This window comes from Myotis lucifugus, unplaced genomic scaffold, assembly GCF_000147115.1.
Source record: "Myotis lucifugus unplaced genomic scaffold, Myoluc2.0 scaffold_26, whole genome shotgun sequence".
NCBI classification, from domain to species: Eukaryota; Metazoa; Chordata; class Mammalia; order Chiroptera; family Vespertilionidae; genus Myotis; species Myotis lucifugus.
The window spans coordinates 2,676,732-2,697,373 of NW_005871074.1; the positions used below are offsets into that span (position 1 = coordinate 2,676,732).

Consider the following 20,642-nt stretch of genomic DNA (forward strand, 5'->3'; position numbering starts at 1 on the left):
TATATTCAAATCCAGGGGTAAACCCTGTGATAATGCCTTGTATAAGAATCATTAACTAGCCTCTTACACAGATTATGCCATCAGAAATTGGCTATTTTATCAGAGTATGGAAATTCATAAATGTACATCTAATGTTTTCTTGTTTAACTTTAGTAAAGTAATATAAAGTTTATCCTGTATAAACAACTAACTGGGAAGACAAAAAAAAAATGATGAGTATATTAAGATTAAGCACTAAATGGTCATTCATGATCCACATAGTTTTGTTTACCAGAGGTTCTCTAGCATTTAACTCATTACTAGCTATAGTAAACTATAAACGTTGCCCTAGCCAGTGGATACAGCATTGGCCTTCGGACTAAAGGGCTCCAGGTTCTATTCCGGTCTAGGGCCCGTACCTCAGTTGCAGGCTCCTTCCCGGGCCAGGACCTGGTTGGCACCCATGCAAGAGACAACCAATCGAAGTGTTTCTCTCACATTGATATTTTCCTCAGTCTTTCCCTCTCTCTCCCACTCTAAAAATCAGTGGAAAAACATCCTCAGGTGTAAAACAAACAAACAAAATGTGTACTTCTGAAATGTTTTGGTTTTTTTAGTATTTTATGGCCCCAGAATGTGATTTACCTATAATTAAAATAAGTCTATATAGCAAGTATTTACACAACCTACTATTGTTATAATAGCCACTCCCATAATTAAAAACCTTGATTCTGTTATGCTTAGACCACAACTTTAAATAATACACCATAAATAAAAACATTCTATTTCAAACATCCAAATAGAGTTCTTTTGCCATTTTAATTCACAGGCTGTCCTGGCCGTGGCTTGGTTGTTTGGAGCATGGTCCCATACACCAGAGGGTGGCAGGTTCAATTCCTGATCAGGGCACACATGGGAAGCAACCCATTGATGTGTCTCTCTCAGATGGATGTTTCTCTCTCTCTTTCTCTCCCCCTACCCCTCTAAAAATCAATTAAAAAAAAAAAAAAACACATATCCTTGTCTGAGGATTAAAAAAATTAAATACATTTCACAGACTGCTTTTTTAATGTGGGTGGTATGCCTATCCTCTCCCAACTAGTAAAGCCAAAAACCTTATTTCTCTCTTTTTTCTCAGAATTTTTCCTCTATTAAACCACCACATGCGAGTAATAAAACACAATAATGAAAGAAAAATATATATAATTTATAAAATTGTATGCACACTTCCTGGAGAAAATATAAAGCTGATAACCATGGGCTGTGTTTGTGTCCTACTACCTCTCTCAACATTATCTTCAAGCCCCAGCACTGAAATATTCACTGAAGGATCTGAAATATTAAACAATGAGGAAACATCAATTTATTGCTAACTTACAAATTCCTATGCAGGAATTTAGCTGAAGAACAAAAAATAAGGCAAGAAAAGGGATGACAGCTGATATCCCAGACAGCTTTATTCACGTTTATGTATGATTTACTCGTAAGGGTGGCAGGACTTAATGCAAATGAATGTAGAGGAAACTGTCAGCTGCCCTGTGGTTCAACCAATAGAAGCACAGCTCCATCTTGGCTGTGCACTAGACTGCATTACAAACAGACTGTACCATCGATACCATCGCTTCAACAGCAGCCCTTCAGACAAGAGGTAGGTTTATATGATTTTTTTCATTCAGTAATACATGTCCTTATGATGCAGTATAAAAATATTTTACCATAAAAATCAAGCAGAAAGCTTTGTTCCTACTAAAAACCAAAATAAGCAATGTATTCATTTCATTGCTTGGCAGGATTTTATTATGGAAACATGAAGACTGCCTGTGCTATTTGAGAACACCCTTACCATCTGTGCCTTAATGGAAAATTCATGACATTGTCTTTAACCGGATCTATAGCCAGACCTTAGAGTAAACCATAAGCATTTGATTTTAAATGGTTATTTGCTAATTTTATTTTCTCTGAACTATTTCATTTCAGCAGTTTGGTCTGCCTTAAACAAAGGATTTTTCTTCAAGAAAAATCTAAACTAAAAGCAAATCTTGGACTAAAGCTTTCTGATTATATATGTGCAAATTATATTGGCTAGTAAGAAACAGTTGCTTACAAAAAAGTTTGATATATTTTAACAAATATGAGAAAATAATTCAAATTTATTTGATTTTGTGAATCTATAAAATATCACAACAATGATCTTTATATAAAAATAAAAAGACCATAAAGGTACCATTATGTAGGCTGCATTATAAAGAAATGCATAATTTCTAGAGCTTCAGACTTTTCTTTTTTTTTTTTAAATTTTTATTTTTTGCTAAAAGTATTACAAAGGGTATTAGACTTTTCTAACATCCTTACATAAGTAAAATCCTAAAGTCCATATTACTGTAATGTTCAAGTCATGCTATTTTTAAATGAAAACCTTTTTGAAATAACCTTTCATTTTTGTATATGGTACAAAAAGATATAACAGTAACTTCAATGTTAAAGTTATTCTCAAATTTACCCTCACAATAAATATGAAGTCTTACTAATTCACTGCATTTAGAAATAAAAATATGTCCTAAGAACTGGTTAAGGTAGGATAGTACATACCTTTCAAAGTACTAAAATTACTTTCATGGCTCAGATTAACCATTCATGTCTACTAAAAATCAGTAGCAATTGCTGACCAAATTTCTAATTTTATAATATTCAAGCATGAAAATATCATTATTTAGTAGATGCTAGAGTTCAAAGATATTACCTATAAATGTTGACCTAAAGATCCAACTTCTGCCCTTTTTTTTGCTGGATAAATCTATTTAAAGAACTTTTTCTTTTCATAATTTTTATTTCTTTTATTTCTTAGCCTGCATATAGCTAATATTAGTAAAGTGTCCCTTATAAAGACTACAGGTTGCTATAAGAAGATATTAGATCTCTCCAGGTTCAGCACAATGGGGTTTGTTACCTAGAAAACATTCCTGTTTGCCATACAAAGTATGAGTACCCAAAAAAAATCTCAGATAAAATAAAAACTACTTTGCAAAAAAAAAAAAAAAAAAAGTTAACTTGTAACTCAAATTTCAGGTAAACTGTAAACTAAAACCCCTACCACCTACATTGTTTTAAAACCATAATCAGTCTACATTTCCCTGGTAACACATCTCTAGTTAGCACAGATGTAGGCTCATTGCTGTTTCACTGAACTGGCTAGAGGCATGGCCTGACTCAGAGAGTTCCAGGGCTAAGTGTATTGCTCTATTTGTAAAGGCCATTATTATTAATTGATCATATTTCAAAGTGACATGCTTAAAAGGCACTAGAAAATTCAATTCAAGGGCTTTTACCATAAATACAGCAAAAGCATAAATTTATTCTGATTTGGCAATTCAAGGTTTCAAAACAGTTCCTAGTCTTAGCCCCATAAATAATTTCACTAGAACCTTTTGAAATGGGAGGAAAAATAGGTGAAGGTAATTATTCCAAAAATAACAAACTAAAGAAGTATATGGTATTTACCTTAACACTTCCCATGCCTGTAATGAAATTTTACTTTATTGTTTTAATATATTTTTCTTGATTTCTGAGAGGGAGAGGGAGAGAGAAACATCAGTGATGAAAGAGAATCATTGATCGGCTGCCCCCTGCACACCCCCGAACTGGGGATTGAACCCACAACCAGGCATATACCCTTGACCAGAATCAAACCTGGGACCCCTTCAGTCCACAGGCCAATGTTCTATCCACTGAGCCAAACTAGCTAGGGCTATAATGAAATTTTAAAGGGGCTAAGGGGGATGCAAAAAAGTACAGACTTTTCTTTGTCTTGTTGTGGGTTTTTTTGCCATTTTCTCTTACTTTTCAAAAGGCATGTTTATAGCATTTGCTTGATATAAATTTACATTTTAGTTTCAAAAATATAGTCTCAGGATATTAAAAAAATCCTAATGGCAAATATCTTTTTGCATGTCTAGTTATGTCTAATCCAAAGTAAATTCATTTTACCCTAAATTTAACACAAAAAATTACTAGAGCTCTACTGGACTTTGGGAGAAAAAATAAATCACATGAAATATAAGGTGAAAAATAATTCCATATTATAAGGGTTTACTATTTTCAGCTATACCCAGAAGCTAACTAGAAAGTGAATGTTTTAAGCTGCTCATAAGTTATCAATGCACTTACAGGGGGCGCACTGTCATCATTTGTAACATAAACCTGACATGTACATACTCTTTCCTAAACTGCTTAGATGCTTCTAGCAAAACTTACAATGCCCTGGGAGATGGCATACACTAATCTCCACTGTATTATTACAAGCATTATGTATGATAAGCATATCTATATGAATAAGATATGCAGTCTAATCAAAATGACAGTGTTTGCCCTAGCTGGTTTGGCTCAGTGGATAGTGCATCAGCCTGTGGAATGAAGGGTCCTGGGTTCGATTACAGTGAAGGGCATATACCTCAGTTGCGGGCTCTTCCCTAGCCTAGGCCTTAGTCAGGACTCATGCAGGAGGCAACCAATCGATGTGTTTCTCTCACATCAAGGTTTCTCTCTGTCTTTCCATCTTTCTTCCACTCTCTCTAAAATCAATGGGAAAATATCCTTGGGTCAGAATTAAAAAAAAAAAGAAAAGACGGTGTTTGATAATCCTAATTTTTTAGAATCCAGAAATCTCAATAAATATACTAAATAGATATAGAACACAATAGATTTTTAAAAGCCAAAGGTAAGGAATACTTTTAGAATATATTTGGTTTTGAATAAGTAATATAGTCAAACAGTTCAAAAACTAAAAGAATGTCCAGTTGGTGTGGCTCAGTGGTTGAGTAGTATGAATCAGGAGCACGGTTCAATTCCCAATCAAGGCACATGCCCAGGTTGCAGGCTTGATCCCCAATGTGGGGCATGCAAGAGGCAGTCAATCAATGATTCCCTCTCATCACTGATGTTTCTATCTCTCCCTCTCTGAAATCAATCAAAATATATTTTTAAAAAACTAAAAGAATGTAACCAGGTATATCTAGAGAAATCTCACAAACACCCCTGCCCCCCAAATCTACTGTCCATCTAAGCCCACAAGTAATCACTGTTTGTATATTCAAGATTTTTGTGCAGATACAAGCAAATAAAAATATATATTTCCCCCTTTCCTATACATGCTGTACTGTACCTTGCTCTTTTCACTTAACATATCCTAAAAATCTTTCCCTATCACCACACAATTACCTCATCCTATCTAATAATAGACAAACATGGTAACTGACCGTACCTTCGCTATGCCTCCCATTGGCTAATCAGCGTGATACGCAAATTAACACTTGGAGTGCGGGTGAATTTCCCGCCAAAATATAAGATGGCTCTGTCTTTTGGTTTTGTTCCATCCACCAAAAGGGTGGATTACAAACAAATATTTGGTAATACGCAGTTACAATCGGCCCGAGTTTACACGTTTCCCGCACTCCACCGCAAATCTATATGAACCGAGTTAAAGACGGCTCCCGCGGAGTACGCGCAATTCACGCGAGCCGACTTAACTCGTTTCCTGCACTCCAAGTGTTAACTGCCAACAAAGATGGCGGCTAATTTGCATACTGCAGGCAGGGCGGGACACCGGGAGCCGCCATCAAGGCCCCCCTGTGTGTGACGCCAGGAGCCGCCGGAAAGCCAGGCCGCATGCAAGGCGACCCCCCGGGACCCAGGAGCCCCCTTGCCTGCAGCCCGTGATCGTGATCAGAAAGCCGGGCCGCAGGCAAGGCGGCACCCCGGGACCCAGGAGCCCGTAGGCGAGGTCTGCAGGCGAAGCAGCAATCAAGCTATGAGGGGGAGGGTGGGGGGCGGAAGGAGCTACGGGAGCAGCTCTGGCTGGAGACTGAAGACTCCCGTCGGAGCGAGGAGCAAAGACTGAAGGTTCAAGCTGCAGCGAAGACTGTGTCCAGAGCGAAGATGGAAGGCAGTGGCCAGAGTGAAGGTCTGGGTCCTGGGTGCCAGAGGAAAACTGGTGCTGGCAGCCAGGGGAAAGAAGGCCTACTGCACGAATCTTCGTGCAACTGGCCTCTAGTTCATGAATAATAGTCAATTGGGTTGATATTCTATATTAATTTTAACCATAAAAATAGTTCACTAATGGGTACGAGTTAACTTCAAATAATTAAATTTAGTTGTGTGTCTGCCTGCCTGCCTGCCCCTACTTCCTCTCCTCCCCCTTCCACTCCCTCCCTCTATTTATTTACGGGGGAAAGGGCCTGAAAAAATTTTAAGCAATTCATTTATACCTCAAAAATAAACAGAATATGAAGCTCCTTAAACCAACTTTCTAATCATTTTTAAATCTCATTTTGAAAAAGTAACTTACATTAGTCTTTACAAATTCTCCCATTTTAAAGTCAAAACAAATAAAAAAAGGCCTACTCATAATAAATTAAAATACAAAGTAAGAATTTCAGTATAATTTCAACCATGTATGAGTTATAGATTTATATAGCCAATTTCTAGGAAGAAAGAAAAATAATTAAAAGTTTGGGAGATAGGATTCTGGGTAAAACTTTCAGATTTTTTTAATTGCATGATATTTCTGAAATCAATAGTATACTAACACTTTAAATTAACATAAAGTTAATTAATAAGGTAGATTAAACTAATTTGAGGGGCATAATGTGGAAATTGCTTCACTCTTTCTCCTCCCTCCCTATCACTGTTTCCCTGTAGTCACTGCTAATGCAGATTTAGAAGAAAACCCCTCAGATTTTTTCCCCCCAGAGATTAAAAAGGAATCAACCTGAAAGGCCTTAACCAAAAATCTAAAAAATACTTTCATCAATACTGGAAAGGTCCCAGGTTAGCACAAGTAAAATTATGACACAGACCCTTATGTCATTTTTTCCTATTCTACCTACCCATATAAGTGGCACTGTCCCCTACTTCCCCAAGGACCTACTATGCTTCCCTTCCCTCTCCTCTAATTGCTCTGCTTTTCAAAAAGGGCCTGAAACTCATTCATACTGAAGTAAAAATAACTGTAACAATGTGTGTTACCCCTCCCAGGAATATCTGCATTTTAGTAGTGCTAAAAATCTTAAAGGAGTTCCAAAGCTGAACTTATTTTAGGGGTGTGTGTGTGCCAAAGAAAGACTGGATCAAAAAGGACTTTTGTTTCCATTTGAGTCTGTTTCTGTGGGTTACTTGACTATTTGTGTGCATGATGATTAGAATCAGAGGCAGCAATAATGCAGAAGTTAGAGGGGTAGCCTATCAGGAAATCTACATTATATAACTCTATGTGAATGGCACCCCACAATAGAATATGAATGGTGCTCCTTGGAGCTGTCAACACTGCAACCCTGCTCTCTATACAGTGATGGCGAACCTATGACATGCGTGTCAGAGGTGACACGCGAACTCATTTTTTTGGTTGATTTTTCTTTGTTAAATGGCATTTAAATATATAAAATAAATATCAAAAATATAAATTTTTGTTTTACTATGGTTGCAAATATCAAAAAATTTCTATATGTGTCACGGCACCAGAGTTAAGTTAGGGTTTTTCAAAATGCTGACACACCGAGCTCAAAAGGTTCGCCATCACTGCTCTATAAGAACATGCTCTGGCCCTGGCTGATGTGGCTTTGTTGATTGAGCGTTTCCCCATGCACCTAAAGGTCACTGGTTCAATTCCTGGTCAGGGCACATACCCAGGTTTTGGGTTTGATCCCCAGTTGGGGTGCATGTGGAAGGCAACCAATCGATGTTTCTCTCTCACTTTGATGTTTCTCTCTCTCAAATCAATAAATATATTTTTAAAAAATGCTCAGAAGAAAAAAATTCAAAGGCCAGAAGAGGGTAACTTTGAAAGGCTAAATCTCCAGATATAGTTTGAAAATGATGTAATGTAACACATACTGGGTTACAGACAACATACTTTTGTATGCCCCAGAACTAATAGAAGCAATTGGTTCAATTACGGTACATTAGTCTGTTATCCTTCATTTCAAGATAAAGGGTCCCAAGCACCATAAAACTGAAGAATTCTTGCCCAGACAGCGTGGCTCAGGAGGACCCAGTTCGACTCCCAGTCAGAACACATGCCCAGATTGAGGGCTTGATCCCTGGTGTGGGGCATACAGGAGGCAGCCGGATCAATAGTTCTCTCTCATCATTGATGTTTCTCTCTCACTCTCTCCCTCCCTCTCTGAAGTCAATAAAATATATTTTACAAAAAAACAACCTGAAGAATTCTTAAATCCAAAAAGAAAAATAAATTGAAGCCTTTACTTTTGGCCTCAGATCATCAACTTAACCTTCAAAACACATGAAAGAAGGAAGGAACCAAGTCCATCCAGAGAGGTGAAGGGATTTGTCAAGCAAATCTGACTTAAGAAAACAAGAACCTTAGAAGATATCAATTTATCAAGCCCAAAGTTTTAAAATTATATCTATAAAGGAAACAAAGAAATCTAAAGGAATTATATTGTTACTAGTGCCCCGGTGCATGGATTCATGCAGATTGAAAGGAAATTAATTAGAAAGTGGCCAACGGAGCAGGACTGGGCGAGATGGGCCGTACATGCCCTGGAGCAAAACTCCCAAGGTCTCTTCTCTGCCAGCCCCTTCTCGGCCAGCCGCACCTGAGGCGGCGCTGCAGCTTGAAGAGCATCTGTGGAGTGAGCAAGGTCCCTCCAGATGGTGGGGTCCTTCGGCCGGCCTGCGGGGATCAGGCCAAAACTGGCTCTCTGACATCCCCCAAAGGGTCCTGGATTGCTAGAGGGCAGTTCTCGGGTGATGCACCCCAGAATCGGGCTCCCTCCTCTCTGGTTCCGGACTGCATCACCCGAGAACCGTCGCGGCCAAGTCACCACAGCTCAGGACCTCCTGCATTGAGCGTCTGCCCCCTGGTGTTCATTGCGCATCATAGCTACCGGTCAGACAGTTCCTTAGCCTTTTATATATATAGATAATATATATAGATAGATGGCGTTAGGTTTTAAGTCACTTTTTAATCTTTAACACTCTCAAATCAGGGCAACAAGTCTCAGGTCAACAAGAGCAAAAAAAGTTAATGCAAGAATACTGAAACTTTAACTCACTAGCTAATTTTGTGAAATGGAATAATTCAATAAATGGTAACTTTGGGGCATTGAATTTGCCTGTTTTTTAAAATATATCTATAGGTCATTTAGGCACATGAAACATTTAGACACAAAAAAAACTAAGATTTTAATTTCTTCAGAGGCAACTTAACTTTTCTTTCTCTACTATTTTTCACTCAGCCACTATTCCCTATTTCAGGTCCCTGTCCTCGAAGTTTAAAGGAGTGGAAATAGGAGCCGAAAATACACAGAACTAAGGTGAGAGGATCCACAAGGGCATTTTGAAGAATATAACCTTAAAACGCAAAGAGTTCCTGACTACCTCTTTAAACCAATGCAGCTGCCTTTTTTCCCTTCCCAGTTAATTTCAGTGTATGAATATTAAACATACATACTTGTTTAATAAATAATATACACAGAAATATATAGTATGGTTTACAGACTACATTGGCATAGATACAGAAAAAATTAGCCAGGCCACTGTGGCTCAGTGGTTGAGTGTTGAACTAGGAGGTCACAGTTTGATTACCGATCAAGACACATTCCCGGATTTCAGGCTAGATCCCCATTAGGGGATGTGCAGGAGGCAACCTATCAATGATTCTCTCTCATAATTGATGTTTCTATCCCTCTCTCCTTCTCCTCTCTCTAAAATCAATAAAAACATTTTTTTAAGAAAAGAAAAAATGAACACCATTAAATGTGTTTTTAAAGTTACTTATTGAATTAATACCATTTAGGCATTAATTCTGGCAGATAAGGAAGACTCAGATTGCCTTTATAAATTTATTAACAAATCTTAGCACTGAGATTTGGATTGCTAAATCTGTAGAGTCTGATTACATATATTCATTTTCTATCTTTTTATAGATTCAAAAGAACAATACAAGAAGTGGAATCTTAAGAATGGCCTCCCTGAGCTCCAGCCTATGGAATGAAACCACTACATCTGTTTATCAGTACCTTGGTTTTCAAGTTCAAAAAATTTACCCTTTCCATGATAACTGGAACACTGCCTGCTTTGTCATTCTGCTTTTATTTATATTTACAGTGGTATCTTTAGTGGTGCTGGCTTTCCTTTATGAAGTGCTTGACTGTTGCTGCTGTGTAAAAAACAAAACGGTGAAAGACTTGAAAAGTGAACCTAACCCTCTTAGAAGCATGATGGACAACATCAGAAAACGTGAAACTGAAGTGGTCTAGCACTCTACATAAGATGAGCAAAATCTCTGAAAACAGCTTTCAACTTCGGAGAAAAAAATTTTCTGAGACCAACTGTTATTATAAAATTGACTGACTTTGAATGATTAAGAGATTTCTACTAGAACAGTGGTTCTCAACCTTCTGGCCCTTTAAAAACAGTTCCTCATGTTGTGACCCAACCATAAAATTATTTTCGTTGCTACTTCATAACTGTAATGTTGCTACTGTTACATGAATCATAATGTAAATATCTGACATGTAGGATGGTCTTAGGCGACCCCTGTGAAAGGGTCGTTCGACCACCAAAGGGGTCATGACCCACAGGTTGAGAACCGCTGTACTAGAAGGAAAAGACCAGTTAAATATGTGTGTGTGTATCCCTTTCATTAAACATACAGCAAAACTTCATAAATGTGAATAACTTACCAATCTCTTTAAAATGACACTTTAAAAACTAGATAAAAGATTCCTAGAATTCAATATTAAGCAGCAAAAGGGGAACTGGAAAATATAAGCAAGGCTAATGATGCCAAAGCAACTTATACCTAAACAAATTATGTGGACTAAAAAATAGAGTACTATGCCATGGCCAGTGTGGCTCAGTTGGTTGGAGTATCTTCCCGTGCACCAAAGGGTCACACGGGTTTGACTCCTGGTCAGGGCACATACCCAGTTTGTGGGGGTTCGATCCCAGATCAGGGTGCATACAAGAGGCAACTGATCAATGTTTCTCTCTCTCTCTCTCAACTGATCAATGTTTCTCTCTCTCTCTCTCAACTGATCAATGTTTCTCTTCCCACCCCTCCTTACCTCCCTCCCTCCCTCTCCCTTCCTCCTCTCAAAAAATCAATTAAAAAAATAGAGGGGAGCAATGGGGGAAAAAGGGGAACATCCTATATAATAAAAGCATAATATGCAAATTGACCTAAGGTCGAACAGCGGAACGACCATCTGGACGACCACCCAGGACCAGGCTATGACACCCACTGGCACCAGGCCAGTCAAGGCAGTGCAATGCGATTGGTCGGGGGCCCAGCCACTGCCCCATGATCAGCCCACAGAGGGAGGCCCAGGCCACCAGCCAGGGGGGCAATCAAATGGGGAGCTCCACGATCATCCCAAAGAGGGAGGCCCAGGCCACTGACCAGAAGGCTGCAGCGGGTTTGTGGGGCCTCCCTTTTCAAGGGAAGCCTGGGTCCCGGGTGCCGGCAGCAGAAGGGAAGCCAGTGCTGGCAGCTGGAGAAAGGAAGGCCTACTCTTTTTTTTTTTTTTAAATATATATTTTATTGATTTTTTACAGAGAGGAAGGGAGAGAGATAGAGAGCCAGAAACATCGATGAGAGAGAAACATCGATCAGCTGCCTCCTGCACATCCCCTACTGGGGATGTGCCCGCAACCCAGGCACATGCCCCTGACCGGAATCGAACCTGGGACCTTTCAGTCCACAAGCCGACGCTCTATCCACTGAGCCAAACCGGTTTCGGCAAGGAAGGCCTACTCTTGCACGAATATCCTGCATCGGGCCTCTAGTCTATAATAATCTCAAGAATAAAGATTTTTTTTTAAAAAGAGTATTACATCTACATGTATTTTGGTAATAAAAATACTTCCACTTAAAGTCCCTACTTATTAAAAAGCAGTATTTTCTAGTTTACTGAAGACAACTTATACATTTTGAAAGTAGGATTACTGTAACAAAAATCTCAAAATACTCAGAAAGGTCACAAGTATACTTGTATAAAAATTTTATTAAATGTACTAACTGTTGCCCAGCCGGTGTGGCTCAGTGGTTGAGCATCAACCCAGGAACCAAGAGGTTGCTGCCAATTCCCAGTCAGGGCACATGCCCGGGTTGCAGGTCAATCCCCAGTAGGGGGTGTGCAGGAGACAGCTGATCAGTGAGGTTCCTCTCTTATCGATGTTTCTATCTTTCTATCCTTCTTCCTTCCTCTTTCTAAAAATAAATAAAAACTTTTTTCTTTTTCTAACATGGACTAACTGTTGAAATACAAGGTCTAAGAAGGGTCAGGTTATCTTCAAGCTAAGACTTACTAGTACACCCCCCAAACTGCATTTCTTGAGCTTGTGCTTTCAGTTTGCTTCTCATATTCACACTCTCAAGGACTAAGATACCCAATGTAGAAAAGACTGCAAAATAAAAGTGAAGATAGGATCACTCAACACCTGTTAAGAAATATCAGCAATTTTATTTCTTGAAATTCCAATGACTACACACGTATTATATTTTACTAGAGGCCCGGTGCACAGTCCCTCGGCCTGGCCTGCACCCTCTCAAAATCTGGGACCCCTCAGGGGATGTCAGACTGCCAGTTGCAGCCTGATCCCCACAGGCCAGGCCGAGGGACCCCACTGGTGCACGATCGGGGCCGGTGAGGGACCACGGGAGGGCTCCAGGGCACGTCCGGCCCATCTTGCCCAGTCTCCATAGGCCGGACCCCAGCATCAAGCTAAAGGGGTGTCTTCCCCTGGTGGTCAGTGTGCATCATAGCAACTGGTCGAATGAACGGTCAGACACTTAACATATTAGGCTTATATTACATAGGATTACCCTAATACTTTTTTGCTACTGCCCATGCCTTTAGGGCAGAAATGCCACTCCTGAAAATTTATTGAGAAATTAGTTCAAAAGAAAAAAAAAAATCTCAAGATACAAAGATGTTTATAATAGCACTAGAGGCCCGGTGCACAAAAATTTGTGCACTGGGGAGGGGAGGGGGGTCCCCCAGCCCGGCCTGTGCCCTCTCGCAGTCTAGGACCCCTCGGGAGATAACGACCTGCTGGCTTAGGCCTGCTCCAGGGTGGCAGAGGGCACGCCCAATCCCTAGGTGCAGCCGCTGGTGGGGCTCAGAGCAGGGCCGATTGGGGAGTTGGGGTGCCGCCCCGTCATGCACAGAGCAGGGCGGATCGGGAGGTTGCGATGGCACCCTCAGTCATGCTCAGGGTAGGGCCTATTGGGGGGTTGGGGCACCGCCCCCTGTCACACTCAAGGCAGGGTCGATGGGGAGGTTGCGGCGCCACCCCCTGTCACGCACAGAGCAGGGTCGATCAGGGGGTTGGGGCGCTGCCCCCTGTCACTCACAGAGCAGGATCCATCAGGGGAGTTGGGGCTCCGTACCCTGTCACACACAGAGCAGGGTCGATCAGGGGGTTGGGGAGCTCCCCCCTGTCACGCACAGAGCAGGGCCCATCAGAGGGTTGAGGAGCTCCCCCCTGTCATGCACAGAGCAGGGCCGATCAGGGGGTTGAGGAGCTCCCCCCTGTCACTCACAGAGTAGGGCCGATAGGGGAGTTGGGGCACTGCCCCCTGTCACACACAGAGCAGGGCGGATCAGGGGGTTGGGGCGCTGCACCCTGTCACACTCAGGGCAGGGCCAATGGGGAGGTTATGGCTCTACCCTGTCACACACAGAGCAAGGCCCGTGGAGGGGGGTTGGGGTGCCACCCTCTATCACTCACAGAGCAGGGCCGATCAGGGGGTTGGGGCGCTGCACCCTGTCACACTCAGGGCAGGCCCAATGGGGAGGTTATGGCTCTACCCTGTAACACACAGAGCAAGGCCCGTGGAGGGGGGTTGGGGCGGCACCCTCTATAACCCACAGAGCAGGGCTGATCAGGGGGCTGGGGCGCTGCCACTGTCACACTCAGGGCAGGGCCGATGAAGAGGTTATGGCTCTACCCTGTCACACACAGAGCAGGGCCCGTGGGGGGGGAGGGGGGGTTGAGGGCAGGCTTGGGGCGCCGCACCCTGTCACACACAGAGCAGGGCTGATCAGGGGGTTGGGGCGCCGCACCCTGTCAAACACAGAGCCGCGGGGCGATCAGGGGGTTGGGGAGCTCCCCCCTGTCACACACAGAGCCGCAGGGAGATCAGGAGATTGGGGAGCTCCCCCCTATCAGGCACAGAGCAGGGCTGATCAGGGGGTTGGGGCACCTTCCCCTGTCACACACAGAGCAGGGCGGATAGAGAGGTTGTGGCCCCGCCCCCTGTCACACACAGAGCCCCAGGGCGATCAGGGGGATTGGGCGCTGCCCCCTGTCATGCTGATCCCGGTGCCAGGAGGCCTCGCGGCTCCACTGATCCCGGTGCCGGGAGGCATATTACCCTTTTACTATATAGAATAGAGGCCTGGTGCACGGGTGGGGGCCGGCTGGTTTGCCCTGAAGGGTGTCCTGGATCAGGGTGGGGGTCCCCACTGGGGTGCCTGGCCAGTCTGAGTGAGGGGCTGAGGGCCGTTTTCCGGCTGGCAGGTGACTAAAGCTCCCAACTGCTCCTTTTTTTATTTTTATTTTTTAATCTGGGCCAGCTTTAGCTCTGAGGCCTCGGTTGCTGAAAGCCGGTTTCTGGCCTTTGTTTTTCCTTCTGTATTTGATTCAATGTTGCGGTCCGGCTGGCTGAACCTGGCTGACTGAAAGCCGGTTTCTGGGGTTTTGTTTAGCTTCTTATTTGCAACATAGTTGCTTAGAGTTGCAGCTGAGAGGCCGGCAACTCAGGCGGGGAACGTTGGAGTCCGCAGTCACTGGAGCAAGCAAGCCTCCCTGTTCGCTTCAGTCATAGCTGCCGGCCGCCATCTTGGCTGACAGTTAATTTGCATAAGGATATGCTGATTAGCCAATGGGAAGGGTAGCGGTCGTACGCTAATTACCATGTTTCTCTTTTATTAGTGTAGATTACTAAAAATAACAAAAAGTTAGAAATAACAGCTTAAATGTGGCACATTAACTTAACAGATTATTAAGAAGTTACTGAAAATTATGACAAAATAGAAAATATTTGCTTTATAAAGGGAAAAATATCTGTCATTTTCAATTTAGAGAAGCCTCACTGCCGATCTGAAATAGCTTTTCCACAAAATATTTTTTATATATTTTCTAACATTAGTAACATATCCAGTTTTCAAAGGACTTGTGAAATCTAGGTATTCAAAATACTTTGGTAGTCAGGAACTATTCTGAGCACTGTTAAAACCACATTTCCATAAACAATAAATTTTGGGTCCTTGCCACAGATGGAAAGCATATAGGTTCTTTAACTAGATTATTTGATAATGTACACTATCAACTTTTCCCTACCTTACCCTGTAATTTATTTAATCACTCAACGAATAAGTACTGAATGCTTCTATGTCTGAGGGACTAGGTTACAATAGCAAACAGTAATCAATTCATCCAGCCAGTGTGGTTCAGTGGTTGAAAGTCAACCTATGAACCAGGAGGTCATGGTTCAATTCTGGGTCAGAGCATATGCCTGGGTTACAGGTTTGATCCCCAGTAGGGGGCATGCAGGAGACAGCCGATCAATGATTCTCTCTCATCGCGGATGTTTCTATCTCTCTCTCCCTCTCCCTTCCTCTCTGAAATCAATAAAAGATATATTTTTTTAAAAAACAATTATAAAACTCTTAGAAGAAAACAGTAAATTTTCATGACCTTGGGTTAGGCAAAGATATGACACCAAAAGCACAAGTGATAAGAAATTGGATCGAGAAATTACACCTGGATTATATAAAGAACTCTTACAAATCCATAGTAAGAAAACAACCCAATATTTTTCTAGTGGGCAAAAAATGTGAACAGACATTTCACCAAAGAAGACACATGAATGGTCAGATAAGCACATGAGATGACATCCAACATCATTAATCATTACAGAACTGCATATTAAAACCAAAATACCATTTTATATCCACTAGAATGACTATGATCAGAATGACAGGAATAACAAGTCTTGGCAAGAATAAGAAAAGAATGAAACCTTCATACATTAATGGTGAGAATGTAAAATAGCACGACCATTTTGGTAGTTCCTTAAAAAGTTAAACATAAAGTTACCACATGACCCAGAAATTCTACTCTTAGGTCTCTTTACAAGGAAAAAATAAAAAGATGTCCACATAAAGACTTATCCATAAATGTTCATAGCAGCACTATTCATAGTAATCAAAAAATGGAAGGAATATAAATGTCTATTAACTGGCCCTAGCTGGTTTGGCTCAGTGGATAGAGCGTCGGCCTGCAGACTGAAAGGTCCCAGATTCAATTCCGGTCAAGGGCACACGCCTAGGTTTCGGGCTCGATCTCCAGTAGGGAGCATGCAGGAGGCAGCCAATCAATGATTCTCTGTCATCATTGATGTTTCTATCTCTCTTTCTCTCCCTTCCTCTCTGAAACCAATAAAAATGTATTTTTTTTTAAAGTTAAAAAAAAAATGTCTATTGCTGAAACCGGTTTGGCTCAGTGGATAGAGCGTCGGCCTGCGGACTGAGGGGTCCCAGGTTCGATTCCGGTCAAGGGCATGTACCTGGGTTGCGGGCACATCCCCAGTGGGAGATGTCAGGAGGCAGCTGATGGATGTTTCTCTCTCATCGATGTTTCTAGCTCTCCATCTCTCTCTCTCTTCCTCTCTGTAAAAAAGTCAATAAAATATATATATATTTTTTTAAAAGTCTATTAACTGGTGCATGGATAAACAAATTGTGGTATATCCCTATAATGGAATACTCTTCAGCAATAAAATGGAATGAAGTCCTATTACATGCTCCAACATGGATAGAATTCTGGACAAAATACAGCAAACTGAATTCCACAACAAATGAAAAGATTATATACTACGACCAAGGATTTTTTCCAAGAATTCAAGGTTGGTTTAACATATGAAAATCAATTAATATAATATACTGTTGTTATTAAATGATCAAGTTAGTGTTCTTTAGTCTGACAGATGCTAAGTAAAAAAGAAGCCCCACACTAAGGACCACATATTGTCCAATTTCACATATATGAAATATTCAGAAAAGGCAAATACAGAGACAGAAAGTAGATTATTAGTTGGCTGGGGTGGAAATAAGGAACAACTGCAAATGGGCACAAGGAATCTTTTGGGGGTGATGGAAATGTTCTAAAATTGGATTTTGCTGCCTGGCTGGCATGATTCAGTGGTTGAATCAGGAGATTGAACCTTGAATCAGGAGATCATGGTTCGATTCCCGGTCCAGACATATGCCCAGGTTGCAGGCTCAATCCTCTGTGTGGGGCATGCAGGAGGCAGCTGATCAATGATTCTCTCTCATCATTGATGTTTCTATCTCCCTCTCCCTCTCCCTTTCTCTCTGAAATCAATAAAAATATATTTTTAAAAATAAAATAAGATAACCTAAATTCTAACTACAACACAAGACTTTTAACATCTTAAGAGCAAAAAATTCTCTCATCATTACATCCTTTCTACTTAAAGTGCCTAACAATCAATATGAATGTTGAACTGAAAAATGAACTTGCCATTACTAAACAGTTTTCTGAAAAATAAAAACTAAACAGTTCTAGTCAATTTTACTAACCTGAATTTTGTTTAGAGCCTGATGACCCTCCATGTTCTAGTTTTGCCTTCTTTTTCTTCGATGATGATGAAGTTGATGACTCAGAAGATACTGAACGTTTTTCTACTACAGGAGTGGAAAGAGCTCGTTTTTTGAACAGCTCCCTTTCTCTCAAAAGGCTTGGATCCATAATGCTGCAAAGATAAAAGTCAGTACCTTTAATACAGATTCCAGTCACTTTAATACAGATTCAAACCTATATGCTAAATTTTAAGTCTCAACAAGAGTTACTTCCCAAACAAAATTATCTTGTTACCAGTTGCCTAGCATTTGTACTCACTGACTCATTCACTCAAAAAATCTTTAATGAGGGCCTATTATTGTGCCAAGCATTGTGCTAAGCATTAGTAAAGAGAAATAGAATTGTTCTCTAAAACTCTAGAACTGCACTCTCCAATTTGGTAGGCGCTGGCCACATGTGCCTATTGAGCACTGAGTGGGGCTAGAGTTGAGATGTACTCTAAATGTAAAATATACATCAGATGGAAAAGACTTAGTACAAAGAACAGAACTTATAACATTGCTAATGACATATTTTCGACTGATTCTACACTGATGTGATATTTTAGATATACTGGATTAAGGAAAATATTAAAATTAATTTACCCTAAATTTTTTAGAAACCATGGCTACTAGAAAATTGTAAATTACATGTCTGACTCACACTTGAAGCTTACATTGCAATTCCATTGGACAACACTGCTCTAGAAACAACATCAAGAATGCTGTCTACACAAGAAGAAGAAATAAAAGGCATCCAAATTGGAAAAGAGGAAGTAAAACTGTCCTTATTTGCAGACGACATGATATTATACATACAAAACCCTAGAGACTCCATCAAAAAACTACTACTTAATACATGAATGGCAATGTAGCAGGATACAAAATTAACCCCAAGAAATCTGAGGCATTTCTATACACCAATAGTGAACTTTCAGAAAGAGAGATTATAAAAACAATCCCATTTACCATCGCACCAAAAAAATTAATATACCTAGGAATAAACTTAACTAAAGAGGTAAAAGACCTCTACTCAGAAAACTACAGGACGTTGAAAAAAGAGATAGAGGAAGACATAAACAGATGGAAGAACATACCATGTTCTTGGATTGGTAGAATCAACATCATTAAAATGTCCATACTACCCAAAGCAATCTATAAATTCAACGCACTTCCCATTAAAATACCAATGGCCTTCTTCAAAGATCTAGAACGAACTCTCCAAAAATTCATCTGGAATAAAAAAAGACCCCGAATAGCTGCAGCGATCCTGAGAAAGAACAAAGTAGGTGGGATCTCAATGCCAGATATCAAGCTGTATTACAAAGCCACTGTTCTCAAAACTGCCTGGTACTGGCACAAGAACAGACATATAGATCAGTGGAATAGAATAGAGAGTCCAGAAATTAGCCCGAACCAATATGCTCAATTAATTTTTGACAAAGGAGGCAAGAACATACAATGGAGCCAAGATTGTCTCTTCAATAAATGGTGTTGGGAAAATTGGACAGATATATGCAAGAAAATGAAACTAGACCACCAACTTACACCATACACAAGAATAAACTCAAAATGGATAAAGGACTTAAATGTACGACAGGAAACCATAAAAATTCTAGAAGAATACAAAGGCAACAAAATCTCAGACATATGCCAAAGCAATTTCTTCACTGATACAGCTCCTAGGGCAGTTGAAACTAAAGAGAAAATGAACAAATGGGACTACATCAAAATAAAAAGCTTCTGCACAGCAAAAGAAACCATCAACAAAACAACAAGAAAACCCACTTCGTGGGAAAACATATTTGCCAACGTCATATCTGATAAGGGCTTAATCTCCAAAATTTATAGGGAACTCATACAACTTAACAAAAAGAAGATAAACAATCCAATCAAAAAATGGGCAAAGGATCTAAATAGACACCTTTCAAAAGAGGACATTCAGAAAGCCAAGAGACATATGAAAACATGCTCAAAGTCACTAATCATCCGAGAGATGCAAATCAAAACAACAATGAGGTACCATCTCACACCTGTCAGAATGGCCATCATCAACAAATCAACAAACGACAAGTGCTGGAGAGGATGTGGAGAAAAAGGAACACTTGTGCACTGCTGGTGGGAATGCAGACTGGTGCAACCACTATGGAAGGCAGTATGGAGGTTCCTCAAAAAATTGGAAATGGAACTCCCATTTGACCCTGTGATCCCACTTCTAGGAATATATCCCAAGAAACCAGAAACACCAATCAGAAAGGATATATGCACCCAGATGTTCATAGCAGCACAATTCACCATAGCTAAGATCTGGAAACAGCCTAAATGCCCATCAGTAGATGAATGGATTAGAAAACTGTGGTACATCTACACGATGGAATACTATGCTGCTGTTAAAAAGAAGGAACTCTTACTGTTATGCCCAGATTCCAAGATTCCCAAGAAATCATATTAGGGAGCCAATTCGATGCAAAAGCATAAGAATCTGTATTTATTTCAAGCTAGCTTGGGCGCAGACACACCGACATAAAAGCAATCCACGTGGCTGAGCGCGCCAACCTCGTCTCAGGACGGGTTATATAGGGGGGGGGGTTGGAGTAAGGGGAGGAGAAAGAACTGTGCTCTGCCGCCTGGGTGTGGCTAGCAGAGTAGGACGTAGCCCCTACCCTGGGGCAACCTAGCCCTCGCCCTTTCATTCCCCCCTTTGTCTTGGAACTTCCGGCTCAATCATGAGACGGACTGATTCCACCATTGCTAGAGGCCCGTACTGGGCATATTTTAATAAATGGTCTGGTGGAGGGGAAAGAAACCATTTTAGCTTTAATAATTTTTATTGAAATAGGATTTTTCTTCTTAAAATTTCTCCATGGCTATCAAAAAGCCAAATCAAGATTAATTTATCTACTGTCCTGATGTTTGCATAAATACAACAAGAATGGTAACTGACTACCTTTGCTGGAATCTCATGGTTGAATTTTAATGTGCCCGTAGGGCCAG

The 20,642-nt window shown here is 40.8% G+C and overlaps 2 protein-coding genes across 2 annotated transcripts in view; one reads left to right on the forward strand and one right to left on the reverse strand.

The window, feature by feature from the left end:
• GTF2E2 (general transcription factor IIE subunit 2) overlaps nucleotides 1-20,642 on the reverse strand; it is a 50,454-nt gene that overhangs the window by 28,035 nt on the left and 1,777 nt on the right. The window contains exon 2 of the mRNA XM_023751818.1: nucleotides 17,610-17,782. Coding sequence (XP_023607586.1) covers nucleotides 17,610-17,778 — 169 coding nt within the window. The 5' untranslated portion in view covers nucleotides 17,779-17,782. The remainder of the gene's footprint in view (nucleotides 1-17,609; nucleotides 17,783-20,642) is intronic.
• Nucleotides 9,957-10,253, forward strand: SMIM18 (small integral membrane protein 18). The gene has a single exon (XM_023751843.1). The coding sequence runs from the start codon at nucleotides 9,957-9,959 to the stop codon at nucleotides 10,251-10,253; it is 297 nt and encodes a 98-aa protein (XP_023607611.1).